Source organism: Trachypithecus francoisi, unplaced genomic scaffold (genome assembly GCF_009764315.1).
Source record: "Trachypithecus francoisi isolate TF-2019V2 unplaced genomic scaffold, Tfra_2.0 Lachesis_group5, whole genome shotgun sequence".
Lineage (NCBI taxonomy): Eukaryota > Metazoa > Chordata > Mammalia > Primates > Cercopithecidae > Trachypithecus > Trachypithecus francoisi.
The window spans coordinates 63,345,870-63,368,238 of NW_022681470.1; the positions used below are offsets into that span (position 1 = coordinate 63,345,870).

The window sequence follows — 22,369 nt, forward strand, 5'->3', positions numbered from 1 at the left end:
TCCTGTGTGTTAGCTCCATTCTCAGACAGGTCATTCTCCCATGGAGGCAAGGTGACTGCATTTCCAGCCTTCCCTGGTAGGTTGAAATCCAGTGGAAAGAGTCTCTGCCTTCCTCCTCAAAGCCCCCACAAAGTTTCACGTGTCTCTGGTTTTGATTGGGTAAAGTGCTTATGCCTGGGTCCATGCAAAGCACATGGCCTGAGTTGTGGAGTGGGAGGTTCCCCTCGCCAAGGGTAGTCAGACCAAAGCTACCAAAAGAAGGAGGAGTGGACGCTGGGGGACCAAATAACAGCAACATGTGTGCTCATCAGGAATGATGCTTCTCTTAAGATTAGCATCCAGACTCTAGAAATCTCCGCTCCAGAATGACAGCTGTGGCAGTGGAACCAGAGGATTTGCTGTCGTCAGTCAGCCTCTGTGGAGAGTGAGACACTGTCCTAGAGACAGAAATGTGGAGTTGATTTCTTTCCTTTCCTTCTTGGGGAAAATCAAACCATTTACAGTTCATTTCCATTGCTGTGGCTTAGGAAATGTCAGTGTCTGAACAGATGGAGAAGTGAGATGGCAGCATGTGCAATTAGAATTGGGGGAAGGGTTGTCACCAAGCCTCAGGAAGACCCATTCTTCACCTGCCCTGGCTTCTGGTCAAACTTGCCTTCCAAGCCCCTTCTCCGGCTGTCACTGAGATTCCTTCCCAGGGATCAGTGGAACTTGGGGACCAGCTGAGTGTGGAGTGATACATTTTCTGGTGTTAGTGACTGAGTTGCCTTCTGAGCCAAACAGCTTGTCTCCATAAAGGAGGATTCCAGATGCTGGGTGCTCAGGCCCCCACCTCCCCCTGTCAGTGTCTTATTTCCATACTCCAGAGTGCAGCTGAAGTGTATTACCTTGCACCCCGGTAGCAGACCACTGCCAAAGCATGCATCATCATCAGCTCTGCTACTTCTTAAAGGAACAGGCTTGGAGGTGGTTTTTCCCTCCATGATTCCTCTCTGCTAGGTCTGGGTTACTTTAAAAATCAATAGCTCACTCTTCTGCTGGGACGCTCCCTTTATGTGATATAGCTGATCAGTGACTGAGCCAGGCAGGGGCCAGGACCAGTTCAGGAGCTTGTGAAGGTTCTGCATTCTAGCCTAGCCTTCATATGAGTGAAAATAAAAAGAGATGAGAGGGTGGGTCATTCTTGGCCTCTGCAGCCAGTCTGTCCCCATCAGTGTGGGTTGTCTGCAGATTGTGGAGGCAACAGGAGGGAGCTGCCTGCAAGTCGTTGGACTAGGGCCAAAGATCCGGTGGCATTTTGACCGGAAGCCTTGAAATTGGCCAAGGCCCCACACTAACTGGTGTTCTGGGGTGCACAGCATATGAATTGATGCCAAGTGCTCTCAGATGTACTAGGAGGAGGTACTTGGCTCCATTTTTGGTGCCCTCAGAGGCTGTAGGACTCTGGATGCCTGACTGGTGACATCAGGCAGCCAGAGAATTTCACTCTTGGCACTAACCGGTTCTGGCCACTGAGCTTTCTCCATTGTGTCTGCTTATCCAAGAGTTAGAGTGAAGTCAGCTCTCTTCAGATCTAAGAGCTGGCTCAGACCAGCCTCTCAGCTGGGGGAGGAGGTCAAGTCATTTGGGAGCTTAAAAGCCAATGGAGGAAAAGGTCAAGTCCCAGCCCCCTCCATTTGAAGAGAGGTTTTGTCTTTTCAAGCAAGAGAATGGTCCGTGGGCATGTGAATGTGCCCACTCGTTGCTGAGGAGGAAGGAGGCCATTTCTATCCAGATGTCTCTCTGCAGACAAGAGGCTAAAGGACGAACGGTATAACAAGGTGACAGGAGCTGTCTCCACATGGGTCCTGCCTCCCAACTCTCTCAGCCTTCTGCTCCTCATCTGTCATCCAGGGGACTGTGGATGACCTCATCCCATAACCACATCCCCAACAGGAGACAGTGGAGCAGCCATTCCTTCACACAGGGGAAAGCTAATTGGCAATAATCCTTGTGGGAAAGGCAGACTTCTCTCTTACAGATCTAGGGAAGGCCTGGGGTAAAATGATGGCTCTTTGGAAAATGCCAAGCTCCTTCAGATTCTATACCCTCTCAGGCCCTCTAGCATAGGCGAGCAACTTGTTCCTGGTTTCACGCTTTCTCATTGAATCAGAGCTCTCATGCACGGCCTGGATTTATAAACACATGCTGGCTGCCAGCAGCGGCAAGTTAGCCTCCTGACCCACTTCTCTCCTGCTTTCACTCTGATGTATGAAGGGGGATGAGGGAGGGGCCAGAGAGGTGGCCACTTGGACCTTCGGCAGGAAATACTCGCTGTGCCAAAGCATTGTGTTTCTGGAGCTGGGGCTGCCTGAGGCACTCTTCTCCAGCCTCCTCAGCCTTCCATGGAGCTGCAGAGCCTACATAGACCTACCCCTGCTAGGCTCCAAACAGATCCCCCTACCCATTCCTTTCATGTACTGTTTGGTCCTGGAAGAGGCTCACACAAGATGGCTTTGGATTTTGCTTCAACATAGAAACCATGAGTCTTATACCTTGAATATGGGTAGTTTCATTGCCAGGAATGGGAACTCTGGAACTGCCAAGGGGACTGTATCCTCTTTCTGACCTGGTGTTGCTTTCTTTTGTTAGGCTTCCCAGCTCTGTGCCCAGCAGCCTGTCCAGAGTGAGCTGGTACAGAGATGCCAACAACTGCAGTCTCGCTTATCCACTCTAAAGATTGAAAACGAAGAGGTGAGTTTCCTCCTTAGGAGGCTCAAAGCCACACTCTGAGTTTCCCTGTTGAAACTTTTGCTGCTGCCCGTCTGGGAGCAGGTGGAAGGAGCATGCAGAGAATGTCCGGGCGGCCGCAAACATTTCCTAGCCAAATGTAGGCTTGGACTTTTCCCCTCTGCTATATCCTGCCCTTGAACTCCAGGAAGTTGCTCTTGCATTGCCAAAGGTTGTGCTCTATTTTGAGCTTTTGCGAAATGCTTTTTTTCCCCCTCTACACATTTAATCAAAATGGCACTTGGCAGCTGTGTGAACAATATTGTGTCTCTGAAACCACCTCCTCATGCCTAGCTTTGTCTAGCATGTTCAAACAAACAGAGGCCTTTGACTTTGACACTTCAAACATCTCCATCCTCTTAGGAAAGGGTGAGTTTCTTCTGGGCTCAGTGTATTTGCTTTCAAAAAGCAGTTCAAAAGGGCAGGTGATCCAGCTTTCTGTTGAGCTCAGATGGCTTCTTACCTGTGTCTCAGTAAGTCTTACTTTCCACAGGAAGAGCAGGAAGAAGTAGGGATAGGTCACTTAGTTTGCAAATGAGCAAGCAAATTCATCAGTTTGTTGAAGGTCATGAAACAGAACCTGGGGCTTTGCAGTGCTAGGCCCATCACACATTTTAATTAGCTGTTTGTATGAGGGGGTTGGTTTAGATATATTTTATCCTCTTTCCCTTAACACTTCTATTATAATATTGCTATATAATATTATCGTAATGCTAATATTAAATTGTAAAAGTAAACGTTAAAATATAATATATAATATAATATTGCTATATGATATAAAAATGCTAATGTTAAATTTTAAAAGTGAACATTAAAAGATCTGGGTCAAGTACATAGCATGAAGAGTTGTAGTGGCTTTTAGGTTTTCACTGTAGAGAGTATCATGCTGCAGCAGAGTCCATGTGATGTTTACCTCTCACTTAGCACTGTCCAGTGGGAAGCAGAGCTGCACATTCTGATGGCATCCTCTGGCCTTCCCCAGCCCACTCCCTTCAAGCTTCTCCATCACCTGCTGTTTTACAACCCACCCTTCATGCATCCTGCTGACCCTTGTCGTGGCAGGTAAAGAAGACAATGGAGGCCACCCTGCAAACCATCCAGGACATTGTGACTGTCGAGGACTTTGATGTGTCTGACTGCTTCCAGTATAGCAACTCCATGGAGTCCGTCAAGTCCACAGTGTCTGAAACCTTCATGAGCAAGCCCAGCATTGCTAAGAGGAGAGCCAACCAGCAAGAGACAGAGCAGTTTTATTTCACAGTAAGGGAGCACTATGGCTTTTAAAGAGTGTCAGCATGCATTGCAGCACTCAAGGGAGATTTGGAACTCAGAGACTTGTTAAGTGTCTGAAGGACAGGCATTGAATATCTTAGATATGAATGTGGGCATACTCAGAGACCATCCCTACACTTAAAGGTGTAAGCATTTATAAGTTGTATATGTCTAACAGAGATTCCCCCAAGAAAAAGGATGCTCCCAAGTATACTACTAAGAAGATTTTCTTTTTTAAGAAATTTTTAACTAGCTAGTAGGCTTTCACTGGAAAGTTTCCTTCTCAGGCACAGGGGATCCTGAAAGGGGAACTTCGTCTTTTAATTCTTGGAAAGTACATACAAATATTCATGATAACACATGTTTTGTTTTTAAAAATCTGTAATCTTTTCTAGGTGATATAATGACATTATTTTATAACTTTCATTGTTGGGAAACTATTTTTTCTAATTATTGCTAAAACTTAAAGGATGGGTTGTATGCAGCATTACTATTTTGCGCATAATTCCAAAACATCGTATTTTCTTATTCATGTATCTCTAGTCTTCTTTTAGACAGTTGGAGCCTTTTATTCTTTTTTTTTTTTTTTTAAGTATTGTTAACAGTCCTTTGGAAGTTGCTACTGGTCTTTGGTGCTGCTTTTTAATAAGTGAGTTATTTTGAGCTTGCCAAGTAGGATCTGTTGCCTGGACTAAAATTTATTTCCTAATCTTCTGATGACCAAGAAAGGAAAAATTAAGTTTGCAGATGTGAGATGAAATATAGCCAGTGAATATGCATACTGATCCTGAATGAAAGGAATTAACTTTTCAGTCAAGAAACAGTCTGCGAGCAGTAAATTGAATTTTTCCTGCAACTGGAGTGATTTGTTTAACTCTTCTTTGAACACTGCCCTTTCTGCATTAAGAACACTGATGATTTGCTAACTTTTTTTAAAAAATCTGTTTTTTTATTAAGCTCAGACTTCCTCATATTTTTTATCCTAGAGAAAACTGCTAAAAGGGAATGATGTATCAGTACTATTCTTCTAACACAACTTTTTAAAAATGATTATACAAAGCCACATATGCTCATTATATAAAATTTAGAAGCAAAAAGAAGGAAATAAAAATTGTCCATAATTCTACCAGCTAGAGATAATGGTGTTAGAATATATTCCTTTCTAATCTGTTTTCTATGTGTGCCCAAACACATATGTGAGCACATATTTATAATTTTATTCTAAAAAATAGGATACTGCTGTACATATTGTTTTACAATCTAAGTGATATAATTATAATATTCTTTAAGCATACTTATGAGTAAAATATTAAAACCTATACAAAAAAATAATAGAATGACATTTTAGCTCATTCGATTTTTGTAAAATATTTAACACACTCCGTGGTTTGTAGTTAGCGTTCAATAAATGCTAAAACTTTATCTTCATCATCATCATTAATTTATTTATTAATCATTATTAAATTATTCATTGATCATTTTTTGAGGATTTACTATTGCCAGACACTGTGCTCCAAGCTGGGAATGCTGAGAGTATAAGATAAAGAGGGAAATCATGGGGGATGGGTCATGTAAAGGGAGAACTTCTATTTTTACTTCATATATATCTAAACAGTTAAAATAGGTTGATTTTTGTAGTTTAAAAAATGTAAAAATGCATACATGTACTAGTGCATGAATGGCAGCCAGGATGAGTGGAGTTGGGGAAGCATCACACACAAAGTGACTTTTGTGTTTGATCTTGAAGAATAAGCGAACCAGGCAGGGAGTCGGGGAGGAGAATCGCATTCCTTGAGGAAAGAGCAGCATGTGGGAAAACATAAATGTACGCAATAACCTGCCTCACACGTTAAGATAACTTTCTGACTATAATGAGGGATGTGTCGCTGCCCCAAGCTTCATTATCTAAGGAGCTTGTTGAACACTCTGTAGAGGCTTTTAATAATAGGATTGTTTAACTGGTCTGTCTGGACTGCTTAGATATAACACTATTTAAATGACCCAATCTCATTACATTGTGAAGATTTCCATTTTTTAGGTTAAGTAAGAAATTTTGGACCTAAAAATCTTGCATTTTAAGACAGTCATTGTCAGAATTGCTTTTTGGCTTTAAATGAATTCTGTAACATTTGTATTCTAAGTTGACCTTTAGTAAAAGCAGGAATGGCCGTATTCAAACTGGTGACCTCGCAAATCCTGCCCACCCTTTCACTTTCTGTCTCAATACATTGATGTCCTCTAATCCATTTCCTGTCTTATGTGGTGGCCCTAGTGCCACTTATCAAAATTGTGTGCAAATTTCCTTGGCTAACAGGAACAGTTTTTGTCTGGGCTTGTCTAGCAGTGGAATTCTGTGCAAGTTCATCGTTTTTGTGAGTAGTACTTGAAGTGCATCAGATGATTAATTTCATGATAAAAGGGGCTTTTTGGGGTGGTGAAATAGGCATTTATGGAAAATGGGATACCCACATTAAGCAGAGTGACTACCTGTTTACCATACAACCCACACAAAGCCAATACAACTACAGATGTGCTTTCTTTAGTCTGTTGCCTCTGCAAACATTGCCCGTGTGTTTCCCTGTGCCCTTCAAAAACATCAGAGCAGCACATCCTGGAAGATCCTATCTTCTGGAAGGTTAGAAAGCAGTCTCTTGTCACAGCTTGACTCCTAGGTGGTGTGCCTAGTGACCAAGAGGGCTGCTAAGAAAGCTTTCTGACCACTTATGGCTCTCATTGGACTGATTTGCCCAGATGACATCAATTGGGAATGTGAGGCATGACCTGTAAAGATGAGTTGCTTGCAGAAGTCTCAGGAAAATAATTGTGGAGTGAAGAAACTTGAAGTGATTTTTAAAAAATTACCTAACCCAACCTTCTCATTTGAAAAATTAAAAAATAAATAGGCCAGGCATGGTGACTCATGCCTGTGATCCCAGCACTGTGGGAACCTGAGGCAGGTGGGTCTCTTGAGGTCAGGAGTTCAAGACCAGCCTGGACAACATGGTGAAACCCTGTCTCTACTAAAAATACAAAAATTAGCCAGGTGTGATCATGGGCGCCTATCACAGGATAGTATCCCAGCTACTCAGGAGGCTAAGGTGGGAGGATCACTTGAACCCAGGAGGCAGAGGTTGCAGTGAGTCAAGTTTGTGTCACTGCACTCCGACCTGGGTGACAGAGTAAGACTCTGCCTTAAAAAAAAAAGAAAGGAAGAAAGAAAGAAAGATTAAAAAATAAATAAATCTACTGGGCGTGGTGGCTCACGCCTGTAATCCTAGCACTTTAGGAGGCCAAGGTGGGCAGATCACCTGAGGTCAGGAGTTCAAGACCAGCCTGATCAACATAGAGAAACCCTGTCTCTACTAAAAATACACAAAATTAGCTGGGCATGGTGGGACATGCCTGTAATCCCAGCTACTCAGGAGGCTGAGGCAGGAGAATCGCTTGAACCCAGGAAGCCGAGGTTACAGTGAGCCAAGATCGCGCCATTGCACTCCAGCCTGGGCAACAAGAGCGGAACTCCATCTCAGTCCATCAGTCAATCAATCAATAAATCCAGAGAGAATGGGTAGCTCACAAAAGCTGGACCCACTGCTCTAGTTACTGGGTCTCTGGCCACAGGCTGCTTCTCTACACACTGTGGAAGAAGCAGAGGTGAAGGGAAGGGCTCAGGAACAGCTCAGCAACTTTCGCCTCTTATTTGCCCTCAGTGGTGACATGTTTCCTGATTTTCTTGGCTTTGTGTTTATTGCTTATCTTCTATAACACATAGTTCAGCAATGTCTACTCTTTACCTGTTGCCTTTTTTATTGTGATTGTTAAAAATCAGTATTTTTAAAGGATGCAAAGATTTAAAAGGGTATACAGGAAAATCTACTATAAAGTTTCTTTTCATTCCTGACTCCTGTTTCCCCTCCCCTCTGCTGGTGGTTGAAACCAGTTTCTTCTGTGTCCTTCCAGAGATACTCTGCATGGACAACAACTGACATATCTGTAAATACCCTTTAATGCAATAAATTATATTAGAAATGTAATGAAAGAAAATGGAAGTAGATATAGAAGTATACCACTTATACAGTTCTTCACTTTTTTAACATTATTTATCTTGGATCTTATTTTTATGTTAGTCCAAAAAGATTTGCCTCCTTTTTAAATTGCTGGACAGAATTCCACTATATGAATATGCCATCATTTGTTTAGCAAATTCCCTCCTCATAGGCAGTGATGCTTGCTGTTTAGCCAAGGTTTACCAAAGCTTTATAAGGCTGGCATTTTCCTAAGTATTTCCTTTGTTTTTTGGAGACCAAGCCTCGCTCTTGTTGCCCAAGAGCCCAAGGCTGGAGTGCAATGGCGCAATCTGAGCTCGCTGCAACCTCCGCCTCTCAGGTTCAAGCGATTCTCCTGCCTCAGCCTCCCAAATAGCTGGGATTACAGGCACCCACCCCCACACCCAGCTACTTTTTGTATTTTTAGTAGAGACGAGGTTTCACTATGTTGGCCAGGCTGGTCTCGAACTCCTGACCTCGTGATCCGCCCTCCTCAGCCTCCCAAAGTGCTGGAATTACAGGCGTGAGCCACCACACCCAGCCTAAGTATTTCCTTTTATAGGGAGTTGAAGAATTAGGTTATTGTATGGGGATAGAGCAGTGAAGGGGTTAAGGATCATGGCTGATAAGGTAACAAAGCTGAACAGTCTGAATTCTTAGGGACAGGTTTAGGGAAGGTAATAGAAGAGGAAGCAATGCCTTGGCCACTGGCGCACTGAGCGACCACTAGACTTGGAACCTGTGGTCTGAGATCTTTTTATCTTGGTATTTTCTTGCAGGCCCTTGGTAAACGTGTGCTGGCGAGTACAAATGAGTGAAAGCCCCTGTGCTGTCAGTTAAACTGGGGAGACATGCTCCATTTAAGGTTTACTCTATTATGTATTCTATCTGACAGCTGCTTCCTATTTTAAAAACTGACGGGGAGAAGAGGAAATGTCAGCATGCCAGCATGGTGGGGAAACAGCCACTATAATGACATCTGTATATCTCTGAGCATGGGCTGGGTAGATGTACTAACTTTTCCTGCCTTGCTGCAGTGGATACTTAGGGTCTTAGGTTCACGCAGATTAAGTACAAGGCATAGGCAACATCCAGTGAGTTTTAGACCCCCATGGTAAGAGTGTATTTAAAGGGAAGAGGTTTTTAAAAATGAAATTTGAAAAGCATTCTAGTGCCTCTTACTACTTTTTTTTTTTTTTTTTGAGTCGGAGTCTCGCTCTGTCACCCAGGCTGGAGTGCAGTGGCCGGATCTCAGCTCACTGCAAGCTCCGCCTCCCGGGTTTACGCCATTCTCCTGCCTCAGCCTCCTGAGTAGCTGGGACTACAGGCGCCCGCCACCTCGCCCGGCTAGTTTTTTGTATTTTTTAGTAGAGACGGGGTTTCACCGTGTTAGCCAGGATGGTCTCAATCTCCTGACCTCGTGATCCGCCCGTCTTGGCCTCCCAAAGTGCTGGGATTACAGGCTTGAGCCACCGCGCCCAGCCTCTTACTACTTTTTTAAGGCCCAAAACCTTCTGCTTTCATTCTGCTTTTATCTTAGCACAAAGCAAAGACACTTAGGGAAGGGATGCTTTTAGGCTCACTGAGGAGGTGATTCAGGTATAAGGAACACCTTTTTGAGTGCCTGCTCTATGCCAGGCCCTGTGCTAATCACAGTAATGCTTATTATCCAATTTCATTCTCACCAACCTTGTGAAAAAAATATTATTCTCATTTTTCAGATGGAAAAACTAAGACTCAGGGGGTTAAATGATTTGCCCAAGGTTAGAAGAGTTAGTAAGTGGTAGGAGTAGAATATTCCAACTCATGCTTTTTCATTGTAATGCAACTAAAACATCTATCAAGGAGGGAAGGTGCAGAAAGAAAAGTGATTATATTAATACTTTTCAATAAACAAAACTCACTGCTGACAGTTAATATCCAATTAAGAATTATTAGGAAATGAATTAATGAGTCATAAAAACTGAGTTGAAGTTTCACAATGGCACTAAACAAAATGCCCAATAGACTGTTTGCCGCCCTTCCTACTTTTTGAAGAAATTCTCAGTTTTGATTATTTTGAGTGTGAAAGTTGTGTTGGGGGTGGGCACTGGTCAGACTGTGTTTTAGGAACTTGATTTTATTTTGGTGATACCTAGAATAAAATATTACCCATTCTTTTCCTCCTTCATTGAGGAAAACCCCAGGTAACCACATTGATTTTGGGTGTTTGGTGAAGGAACGAAAAAGAATTACCTAATATTGGAACATGCCCTAAGTAAGGAAAGTGATCCTCGTTGCCCAAGGAAGGAATTTTGAGGTTGGAGATTATAAGCGTCCCTTTTCCTGGCCCCCCTCATCTCCAGAAATCATTAAAAACCACCTATTCTTCCCTTGCCTTCTTCAGCGGTCTCAACTCCTTTGTCTGTGTGTCTGTCCAGCCGCAATAGAAGCCTTCTAACTCACTTCCACCAATTAAAGACAAGGTCACTTATCCCCAGCAAGTCTCTCATATGGATAAATGCTGACTTATGGGTGGGATGGGGGAGTGAGAAATAAAATAACATGCCTGCAGACTCTGAGATGCCTTTACCTTTCCATACCTGGCTTACCTGGATGGAAAACTCTAACCATGGTTTCCACACCAGTATTAGGGATGTAGTTCATATCTCGACACAGTTATGATCCTTCAGGATTTAATGGAACCCGAAGAGGTAATCCATCGTACATCTTGACGAGATTGTTATTTATTTTAATGGTTCATCAAGTGACAGCCAGAGTTAACTAATGAATTGTGAACATGAGTTTAAAAAATGATTTCCGGAATCACAAGTAGTGAGAGGAAGGAATTTGCATCCGTCTCCTTTGAGAACTGTGGCTGTTTTCTGAGCAGTCTGGTCTTGTTTTGAAGGTTATAGCTTCTTGGTGAATTTTCCTCATTAGGAAACCTTTAGAGTCTCCTGGGATAACCTTCCAAAGAGAGAGGCTTTTGAGGCTTGCATTGTTGGCAATGGATATTTCCTGAAGGCTTTCCACCTCTGGGCCCTAACGTACTGTTTCAAGTCCACAATTAGGCATTGGTTGGGGATTTGGATATTACCCCAGGAAGAATGACAGCAGGTGAGCTGGCATCTGGAACAGATGGAAAAGGGAAGGTGACAACAGAGCCTCTTTCCTTGCAGATGTTCTTGTGTAAAAGCATAAAGGGACAGAGGGAACAGATCATGAATAAGGCAGTAGAAATGATTTAGAGTAAGATTTGGTTTTGGCTTGTTTTATTTTTAATTCAGTGAGTACGGGCACACTAGAGGCTTGGTTTGTGACTGCTGAGGAAGGGTCTACCCAGAGGAGAGTGAGACTGCTCATTCATTTATTCATCATGCATTTATTGAGTATCTGCTATCTGCTAGGCATGGTACTATCAGGGGTGCAAAGAATAATGAATGACATGGTCTCTGACCATAGGAAGGAAGCAGTCTGGAGAAAAAGACACATGAGTAATAAACCCTCTGTGACAGGGCTGTATGAGAAGTGCTGTCATGGAGATTTGCATGGTACCCACAGGACCATCTGGGTGAACATGGGAGGTCTAGGCACTGCGTCCCAGAGAAAGCAGATTTTTCTTTTGTTTTTAAACAAGAGAAAGAATCAGATGCAAGCTCTTAGTTAAAAGTTCACATTGTACAGAAAAGTATAGAGTAAAAGTAACTCATATTTGTTCACTTTTCTTTTTTTGTTTGTTTTTTGTTTTTTGAGACGGAGTCTTGCTCTGTCGCTCAGGCTGGAGTGCAGTGGTGCGATCTTGGCTCACTGCAAGCTCCGCCTCCCAGGTTCAAGCAATTTTCCCGCCTCAGCCTCTCAAGTAGCTGGGATTACAGGCACTCACCACCACGCCCGGCTAATTTTTGTATTTTTGTTAGATATGGAGTTTCACCATGTTGGCCAGGCTGGTCTCAAACTCCTGTCCTCAACTGATCCATCTGCCTCAGCCTCCAAAAGTGCTGCAATGATAGGCCTGAGCCACCGCACCTGGCTGTGTTCACCTTTTCTTTCTATCACTCTTAATCCTAAGTGAAATCAAAGGTTTGATGTATACTTATATGTTTTACTTAATGTACATTAAAAGACAGAACTATTACCATTTAAAATGGTGCATCCACCTAACTACCTCAGTGATCTCACATGTCACCAGTAATTCACGGATCACACTTTGGGAAACCTGGCCATTTGACTTCTGAGTTCGGACGTAGGCAGATAGCCCCTGATCTGGAGGATGAACCACTGCAGCAGGAGGTGATCAAGGCAAACTAAGACCCAAAGAATGGCTGTGGAGGAGAGCGGAAAAGATACTTTAAAAATCCAAAGGCCTTGGGTTGGGCCTGACACTACCACTTGCTAGCTTGCAACTCTCAGCAATTTATTTGATACCTCCCCTCCCCTGAGATCATCTTGTCTGTAATAAGGAAGTAATATCTTCCCTATGTGCTGTGCAGTTATTTATTGTAAGAGTCAAATGAGAGAATATGTGGTAAAGTGCTCTAAAACCTGCTATGTTGCTGCATGCATAGAGCGTTAATACTATGAAGCTTAGTTCTCTCCTTCTCCTGCTCTGTACCATGATGGATGGGACATTTTGTCATAATGGTTAAGAGCACACGCTGTATTGTCAAACTGCCTGTATTTGGATACTGACTTTACCACTCACTAACTGTTTGACCTTGAGCAACTTAATTAAACTCTCAAAACCTCAGTGCTCTCATGTGTAAAATGGAGATGATGATGATGATGATGATAGTTCCTAGGGTTGTTTTGAAGATTCAGTGAATTGTCTGGGGACATACGGTCTCTCACTGGGCAGATGAGGGTTGAGAGAGAACAAATCTGAAAGTGCAGCACAGCAGTCGTATTTTGACTGTGAGAGCAGGTGGGATCACATTTGTGTTTGGACCTGGATGTGTGTATGCAAGTGGGGGATGGCAGCCCCTTCCACTGAGTGCTCAGAAATCCAAAGCTTTCCATAAAGACTCCATGCAGAATAGAGAAGGAAGCTGTTGAGGATATGGCTCAAAGATGCTCCATATCCCAGGCTTGCAGCTGAGGCAGGGGCTGAGCCTGCCATTGGCACTGCTCCTGGTGTGATGGAATGCCCCCCCCCCACTCCTGCCTAGAGGCCAGGGCAGGGCAGGATGTCAGTAGAGGTGACAGATAGCAGGTATGTGTCCTCACACCAAGAAGATCAGGGCTCAATGAGTTCATCCACCCTCCCTGCTCTTCCTCAGTGAAACCGCGGGAGAGGGGCTCTAGGAAACAGTTTCTTTATACTGGCCATCATGGAAGTCCCAGAAAAAACATGGAGAAGGATGTTAATCCACCATGAAAATCAGCAGCTGCCCATATAATCAGTGCCTTAAAGAAATGAAAAAATGGACTGGTGGAAATTGGGTCAGAAACCAAATGACCTCTGTAAAGGGGAATTGTTCAGCTGAGCATCTGTGATTTTTTTTCTTCTTCAGGATCTGATTGCTTTTTTTCCTCCTCCTCCTCTCTTACAGAAAATGAAAGAGTACCTGGAGGGCAGGAACCTCATCACCAAGTTACAAGCCAAGCATGACCTTCTGCAGAAAACCCTGGGAGAAAGTGAGTGTGGGAACCCTCTGCTGGAGGCTTGACAGTGAGGCCAGCTGGAGCTTTCTTGCTGAGCACACCTCAGCCAAGTGGACTGGTCTTGTTATATGAATGCCTTTCTTTTCCCGGCTTGTTTGATGTGGAAGCACACGCCCCAGATGACTGCTTGAGTAATGGGAAAAGGCCAATGCTTAATGAAGCACTAACGTGTATCATCTATTTGTTTAAATGGAGCGTGCCTGCTCTCCACCCGGTCCCCCCACCCTTGCCTCCTCTGCCACTTCAGGGTAGAGAGGCTGAGAGGTTATTTATTCTCCAGACACTTTGTTAAAACTTCTAGCTCCTCTGTGGCAGCACTGAGACTGGAGCAAGAAGGTAGGGAGCCGTGAGATGAGATACGCAGCTGCTCTGAGAGGAGAGAATTCTCAAATGCAGGAGATGGACAGACTGCCGCTTTCTATAGCTTCCAGAAAGAACGTCAGTTTCCTTCTGCTTTGAAAGCTCTTAATGCTGTTTAAGTGGCAGCCCTCTCTCCTGTGGCTATGCTGAGGCCGTGGTGCTGAATGGACTGTCTTGTCTCATGGAATGATTTTAACCAGACCCTGGAAAGTAGCAAGGCAGAGAACTGGACTGGCACTCTGGACTTTCTCTCCTCAACTGTCAAACAGAAGGTGGAGGTTGAAAGAGAAGCTTCCCCAGGGTTTTTTGGCACCCTGCCCAGATTTCCTGCCTAGCTCTCAGCATTCTATGATTAATGGGATTCCCAAGTTGGGGATGCCTCTGAATGCCCCACACCTCCTCCCTGTCCCACTAATCTCCTCACTTAAAGATAGGAGGGAGAGGAAGGGAGAAGCTGCAGGGAATATGGCTAACTTCAGTTACAGGCAAGCCTGTACTTGCACAGAGATCTGACATTTTAAAATAAATTCTTGAGCACTCCTTAGACGAACTGCAAAGTTTAGGAAAGTGTGCAGTACTCCTTGGCTCATTGGCCCCAGGAATTGGAGCCTCACTTCTTATACTGGAGCCTCCTACCCGCCTTTTTTGCCCTGTCCTTTTCCTGCCTTGGATGATTTCCCAAATGATTAGTTTTTTTCTCTAATCTTTTATCTAATGACTTTTTTTTTTTTTTTTTTGAGATGGAGTCTCGCTGTGTCACCCAGGCTGGAGTGGAGTGGCACCGTCTCGGCTCACTGCCAACTCCACCTCCTGGATTAAAGCGATTCTCCCACCTCAGCCTCCTGAGTAGCTGGGATTATAGGCGTGTGCCACCACGCCTGGGTAAGTTTTGTATTTTTAGTAGAGATGGAATTTTGCCATGTTGGCCGGGCTGGTCTCAAACTCCTGACCTCAGGTGATCCACCCACTTCAGCCTCCCAAAGTGCTGGGACTACAGGCATGAGCCACTATGCATGGCTGATCTTATGACTTTTTTTTTTTTTTGGAATGGAGTCTTGCTCTGTCGCCCAGGCTGGAGTGCAATGGTGTGATCTCAGCTCACTGCAAACTCCGCTTCCCAGGTTCAAGCAATTCTCCTGCCTCAGCCTCCCGAATAGCTGGGATTACAGGTGCCCACCACCATGCCTGGCTAATTTTTTTGTATTCTTAATAGAGATGGGGTTTCACCATGTTGGCCAGGCTGGTCTCAAACTCCTGACCTCAGGTGATCTGCCTGCTCAGCCTCCCAAAGTGCTGGGATTACAGGCGTAAGCCACCATGCCCAGCCTGATCTTACGACTTTTAAGGCATTTTCTTTTATGTGAAGAAAGCCTGTTAGATAATTTCTGTTCTCTCTTCCTCACCACCAAAAGGACTCAGACTAAACAAGTTCGGGCACTGAGGACCAAACTTTGCTTATAGAAAATCCTTACTCTAGGGTTATCAGATTGCTCCACGGAGAATCAAGACAGTCTAAGCATAGTCCATAAGTAAGACAGAGAGCAGGGCCTTGGGGTCATACAGATGCATATACGCTCACATTTGTGTGTGTGAGTGAATGGGTTTACTCACACTTTTATGCACTAAATGTGCTACTATGGAGGAACGAAGGCTGACCATTCATTAGTGCTACAAATTGCCTTAATCTAAAGATGACAAGTTCTAGCAATAAAGAAAAAAACAAAACTGTAAATCTTTATGTGTGCAAGTCATCACGTCCCTGCCTTCTGAATGTATTTGTCACCATAATGCAGGAGTCCCTTGTTCTTGCCATAGAGGGATAATTGATGTGTATGAATATTCCAGAATGGAAATGGAATAGATGTTGAAAATAATGGCTCAGAATAATATTTTTGCACATAAGAGCTGAGCCTTTGGTAACGAGAGACAGTTAGGGGTGGGGGATGGCATTGCTCAAGATGAGCTGAACTATAAGCAACAATTACCAAACTTTAGCAGCAAGGAAAGGCCCTGCCCTTCCTCCCCCAGCCCTTGGAGTTGCCTTTGCAAGAGCTTGGATGGGGAGGAGTGTGGGAGCTGATTTTTACTTCCTCGGCTCAGCACCTGCTAGGGTTTGCCCCTGGTTTAAATAATGCAGGTCTAAAACAGATCAAGCTTCATTAACTGTGGATCCAAAGAAAGCAATATATATCACATCATTTCCCATGTAGACATGCATGTATATTTTTTAAAAACATGAGAATACTTCTCATGAACTTGAAGATTTTCAGTTTCATTTTTTTAAAAGCTAGCAATGACCCATTGAACTCCTAAGGCCCACTATTGAATTGAGAACCATGATTTACTAGTAGTATCAACATTGTATCTCCCATCTCCCTTGCCACCTCAGTCAATATCCATATCTTCTCTGTTCTGTCCCGCAAACAGCTCCTCTTGTTCTCCCAGCCTCCAACTCTGTGTGTGTGTGTGTGTGTGTGTGTGTGTGTCTACACTCAGGAGCAAGTAAACTTGGCCTTCCACCCCATCACACACACATCCAACATAAGAGAAGCTGAATTTCATCTCTGGGAGGGCTTCTAATAATTTTATTCTATTAAGTATGATTTGTGTTGCTATTGTTCCACTATATCCATCCCTATGTTCCCATTGGGAAGCAGAGTTGGCTCTAAGGTTTAGGGAGACCGACCTGGACTGGGAATCAGCATCAGAAACAGTTCTTGCCCAGAAAGAGGGTCTTGGTGCTTTCTCTTCTTTCTCTCTGTCTCTCTGTCTCTCTATCTCTCTCTCTGTCTCTCTGTCTCTGTCTCTCTCTCTCTCCTCTCTTTTGCTACACACTGTTATACTGTGGCTTCTAGGGGAGATAGGCATGGTAGTTAGTAGGAGTGGGTCTCCCTCCTTCACCCCTTCTCCTTTAACATATGCTTTTTGCCTTTGTCTTTCCAACAGGTCAGCGGACAGATTGCAGTCTAGCCAGGTGAGTGTGGCCTGGGACAGGCCTGGGAAGGGATAGAGGCCTGGTGGGTAGAGCAATCTTAGTCTGGGAGAGAGCCAAGGAGTTGAGTTGTAAAGGCATTGAATGACTTTACAGAGCAATGGCCTGGGGCGGGGTCTGTTTACTTCCCTTTGCCTTGCTGACCCCATCTGATCTCAGATAGAAATGGGGTTTTCTGGGACTTCGAGAAGGAGCTAAGCAGAACTGAGTGAAAGGAGTTGTCATTTGCTGAAATTGTACCAGAGACCCCCAGACGCCACTGAATTGCAAGGAACATAAACATTCAACTGTAGAGGATTCTGGTAACCTAACCTTAGCTGCCAGACTTCAACATAGGGGCTCTGGGGAGTCTTTGACCCAGAGAAAGATCAGGAGATGGCATTTGATTTTTTTTTTTTTATGCCCAGAAAAGAAGGCAGCCCCTAATTAGTAGTGACTGTTGCTGGATAATGAAATATTACATTGCATTGGCTTGCCAAAGAGCATTGGTAGAAATATTTGCCTGATGTACAAGTATGTACCCCTCCCAATCTTTCCCCACCTTCTCCTTCCTCCTCCACCCCAGCCAAATATTTTCCCTCAGTCACAGTGCTGCTATGAGAAAATTTGTGAGCTGTTGGAGAGCAAGGTATTCATTCATCCAACAGTTCTCAAATGCCTAGAAATGTGCTTATTTAACTAGAGAAGGGGCTTTAATGGGTTGGACTCCTTAGAGACCCTGGGTTAACCCATTATATCAACCATTTATATCTGCCAAAACACATAATAATCATGAGGCCATTTACAATTATAGGCTCATTATTTAGAGATAGCTTCATTTGACTTTCATTGTTTTGTCATTGTGAATTACAATAAAGATCCCATTAATATACCAGTCTTGATGACTGGAGGGAACCAGATTAATGGGATTCTCTGGAACACATCTTTTTGGTGTTAAGAGTCTTAATGTAAGTTCACCTGAGCTCCTGAGTCTGTGGAAAGCTCTGTAGGACTGAAAAGAGCTGAATTGAATTTCCTGGTGCTGAGTTATTTTGCTGTGAGACCTTGGGCCATGCTTTTCCCCTCTCTGAATTCTGGTTTCCTCTTTTATAAGACCAGAGCACTCCACTAGATTCAAGGAGCTCTAGGATTCCAAAGGGGTTCCTCAGGAGTGGCCTGGTGGCAGGAACAGCAACCAGGCTCTGGTCCCATCCTTTACTCAGAGCAGGACAGCCCTGCCTCCTTGGTTTGGGTGTTGTGCCTGTGAGTCAGATTCCCTTTGAGAAAAGGCTTCTGAGGCTAAACACAGATTGGAAAACATTGACTGAGAGGAACCTCAAGGCTCTTCCCAAACTAGATGTTCTGCACTCTAAATCCAGAAAAATTGTTCCCTATAAAGATAGCAATCTTTAAGGATTTCCTAGAGAAACAAAACAAAAATTGTAGCATCCTTTGGTGTTTCCTAGTGTCTCCTAGCAGACAAAAAAATCTTCTTATTGTCTAACCCAAATATATTTTACTACAAATTGAACCAGTTCTCTCCTATTCTAATTTTGAGTAGTGCTAGACATTAAAAGCAGGGACGTCTGTGCTTTTGTGAAAAAAAAAAGAGCTTTAGTAGGCTTTATTGTGGAAGTTATTTATCAAGTCTCTTAGCCATTTCTGGGACTGAACTGAGTGATGCCACATGTTTCATTAGCCACCACACAGATTGTTTTTAATTATTAAAAACTTTACTTCTGGGTTTAAGACTTGTTGTTTATCTCATTCGTCCCACTTTTCTCTTTTTCTTCCTTGTTGCTGGATTGGTCCATTCTGATTTCGGCGGGATTGGTCATAGGCGCAGCTCAACTGTGAGGAAACAGGTAAGGGCCCAACCAGGGCCAGGCTGGTCTGGCCTGAAAATATAGTCCATCCCACAGGCATTTATTGAGCGCCACTGTGTGCAGGACTGACACCTCTGACTTCATGCCTGCATTTGGAATGTATCATTTAGTCATAGTATGTTTAATATTGTGGCAATATCATTGATTTAACTCGTTGGAGTGCGCATAGTCTTTTTGACTTGTTCCTCTCCTTTTCTAGTCATTTATCCTCTTGCATACTAGGGATTTGGTTTGATTGGTGCAGATTCTTCCAGAACTGCCCATGGCATCCTTTTCCAAGACCTCAAAAGAGGCTTGACACTTCCTGCATATGTGCCAGCATATCAGTAACTCACAGCACCTAATTAGCTAGACCAGACAATCTCGCTTTAAGTTGGCAGATTTTGTTTGATTGTTTCTGGTGGCGTAGTCATTCTAGATGGATTCCTAAGACATGCTAACAGTGCAACGATTAAGTCTGGTCTGGGAATGATAGGCAAGAGCCGTTTGACTCTGCAATTTGGTGCATGATCTTCAGTGTTGTATTAAAATCTGCCACTGGGCAGCCAACTCTCATTACCCATATTAGGAGGGATCTTAAGAGAGCAGTGGCATGGATAATCCACATCAATGGATAATCTAAACAGCACTTGTGCTTGTTTAAAAAAAATTAATTGAAATATTTTTCACAGTAGCAAAATTGACTTCCTAATTATACTTTATGGCAAATACTGAAATGATTTTATGTCCCCTAAGCTCATACCAGCTATGCAGTAGACAGCAGGGAGGGCGGGTGGAGAGAGCTCAGAAATATCTTTGTGTCTGCTCAGGGGAAAGCTAATCCAGGCTTTAAAAAATCATTTTGGGTAATTCTCAGTGGCTGTAGCCACAGGGAGATAATCGAATAAAGAGGGCGCGTGATTTCTATGGTGTTGGCAGCCCCGGCATTTCTTCAGCTCATCTGACTGCTCTGACAGGGTGGACCATTAAGCTGGGGAACTTGGATGATACAGGCCTCGCTTGTCTTAGCTTTGCTGTCACTGTTTTTCCCTTCTCTACTTTGGATCTCATCTTAATGAGAATGCCATCAGATGCAATTACACATCTTTTTAATTATGAAAATTTAATTGCAACTCTCCTCTCTCTTTTTCCTCTATTTCTTTCTTCTTCCTCTTTCTTCCATAATTTCATTTAAAACTAGAGAGGAGTGGAGTGACTCCTAGGGATAATTTAGTGCATTTAAAATTAATAGTGCATATCTTGCAGAGGGAGCAAGCCATTTTCTCTTGTAAGAAAAGAAATGAACTTGAAGTTTGTTCTTCTCAGTTCTGGGTTGAAACCAGGCATCTTGCTTATAGCTGGAACATGTTTGCAAGGGGTTTGCAACCTCCACTGTGGCTACAGGAGTGCCAGAGACATCAGTTTGGCAGGTGCTATGTGCCCTTGGTTGGGCTCACCGTTGGAGGGGAACAGCACCCCTCTGGTTTGCATCCTGCTGCACCTAAGCAGTTGCAGGCAAAGTGTGTTTGCCTGGTGCTGGATTTGCATAGGGGTTACAGGATATACCAAAATCCCCAATCAAATAAAAGATCTTGTTTTCATTTGGCTGCCCCAGTTTCTCTCTAGCAGTTCAAATCTACTAGTGGATCAGCAAAAAGTTTTCCTAAGATGGTCAGGAAGGTAAAATAGATAGTAAGTTACTTGGAAGGTGAGTAATCTTGTATAAGTAACAAGGAAGTAATTATTTGTTTATGGCAAATCAGGCAAACAAGAGGAAGAAGCTAGTAGTTTTTGTTTTTGAGGGTCCCTAATGTGTTCCAGTCATTTTTGACACTGTCAAAGACTAGGTTTAAACCATCCCAGACCTTTTTAAAAAAGGAGACAGTCCCACTGCTGCTTCCAGGCCTTCCCTGCTCCCTGTAAGCTCAGCATTATTTCTTTCCTGGCCATGACTTCATATCTTCTTTGTTGGCCTTTCTCTGTTCCTCTAAATTGAGGCATTTCTCCAGGGTTCTGTCCTCTCACAATGTCTCTCTATATTCTTTCCCTTGTCACTCTTGTTCCCTTAGATGAATCTTTCTCTTCTTCCCTAAGCATTCTTTTGTTCTGTAATGCTGTCCTTTTGAGTCTTTGGGTGTAACTCCTGAGTGATCGACTAGACATTTATGCTTGAAAGTTGTGATAGCACCTTCTACCTTCAGCATCAGTCTCACCCTCCCCCATCACATTGTGATTTGCATAGCCCCTCCCCTCACTTCTCTGTTTGTGTTCAGGGGAACTCCATTCTTCACAGTCTCTGAGGCCCCAAATCTTATCTTTGATGCTTTTTTCCCTCGTTACTCACATATAATCTGTTGTAAAGATTTGTATTTTCTCCCTTGGTAAAAAAGAAAATTAACAAATGTAGTACAAATAAGTACCTAACAAAAACTCCAACCCTCTTACTCATGTGAAATTATGCCAGATAATGCATATTCACAGATTTTCTGGCCACCTTTCTGATTTTTTTTTTTTTGAGACAGGATCTGGCTTTGTCACCCAGGCTGGAGTGCAGTGGCACGATCTTGGCTCCCTGCAACCTCCACCTCCTGGACTCAAGCAGTGCACCCACCACAGCCTCCTAAGTAGCTGGGACTACAGGTGCACACCACCACGCCTGGCTAATTTATGTATTTTTTTTTTTTTTTTTTTGTAGAGACGGGTTTCACCATGTTACCCAGACTGGTCTCAAATTCCTGAGCTCAAGTGATCCACCTGCCTTGACCTCCCAAAGTGCTGGGATTACAGGCCTGAGCCACTGTGCCCGTCCCTTTTTGATTGTTTTCTTCTGCAAATCACTGGACCACTGCTTTACTATGTTTTCCAACTTAGGCCCTACCTTTCTCCCTCTACTTTTGGTTTAAAGTTCCCTTAATCTGATTGGATGAGAATTTGGCCTGATTCCTTAAAGGCCCCTTCTAACCCTAAGATTTCATGACCAAAAAAAAAAAGTATATGAGGGAATTAAACTGACAAGAGTTTCTAACATCAGAGGAGGGAAGAAGAGAAGGAGAAAGGAGGAGACAAATAGTGTGTAAAAACGTAGAAACTGCTCAGTCAGAGCTCACACCTATAATCCCAGCATTTTGGGAGGCTGAGATGGGTGGATCACCTGAGGTCAGGAGTTTGAGACTGGCCTGGCCAACATGGTAAAACCCCGTCTCCACTAAAAATACAAAAATTAGCCAGCCGTGGTGGTGGGTACCTGTAATCCCAGCTACTCGTGTGGCTGAGGCAGGAGAATCACTTGAACTTGGGAAGCGGAGGTTGCAGTGAGCCGAGATCGTGCCATTGCACTCCAACCTGGGTGACAAGAGTGAGACTCTGTCTCAAAATAAAATAAAATAAACTCAGTCAACTCTATACAAAGGCAATGGTGAAGTGCTGGTCTTCGTGGCACCACA

General features: G+C 43.6%; 1 protein-coding gene across 10 annotated transcripts in view; it reads left to right on the forward strand.

Moving 5' to 3' along the window:
* Positions 1-22,369, forward strand: part of SRGAP2 (SLIT-ROBO Rho GTPase activating protein 2) — a 255,006-nt gene that overhangs the window by 195,348 nt on the left and 37,289 nt on the right. For all 10 annotated transcript variants that reach the window (XM_033198076.1, XM_033198071.1, XM_033198073.1 and 7 more), the window contains exons 9-13: positions 2,632-2,733; positions 3,832-4,029; positions 13,619-13,703; positions 17,037-17,064; positions 18,902-18,926. In XM_033198076.1, the coding sequence (XP_033053967.1) occupies positions 2,632-2,733; positions 3,832-4,029; positions 13,619-13,703; positions 17,037-17,064; positions 18,902-18,926 (438 nt within the window). The remainder of the gene's footprint in view (positions 1-2,631; positions 2,734-3,831; positions 4,030-13,618; positions 13,704-17,036; positions 17,065-18,901; positions 18,927-22,369) is intronic.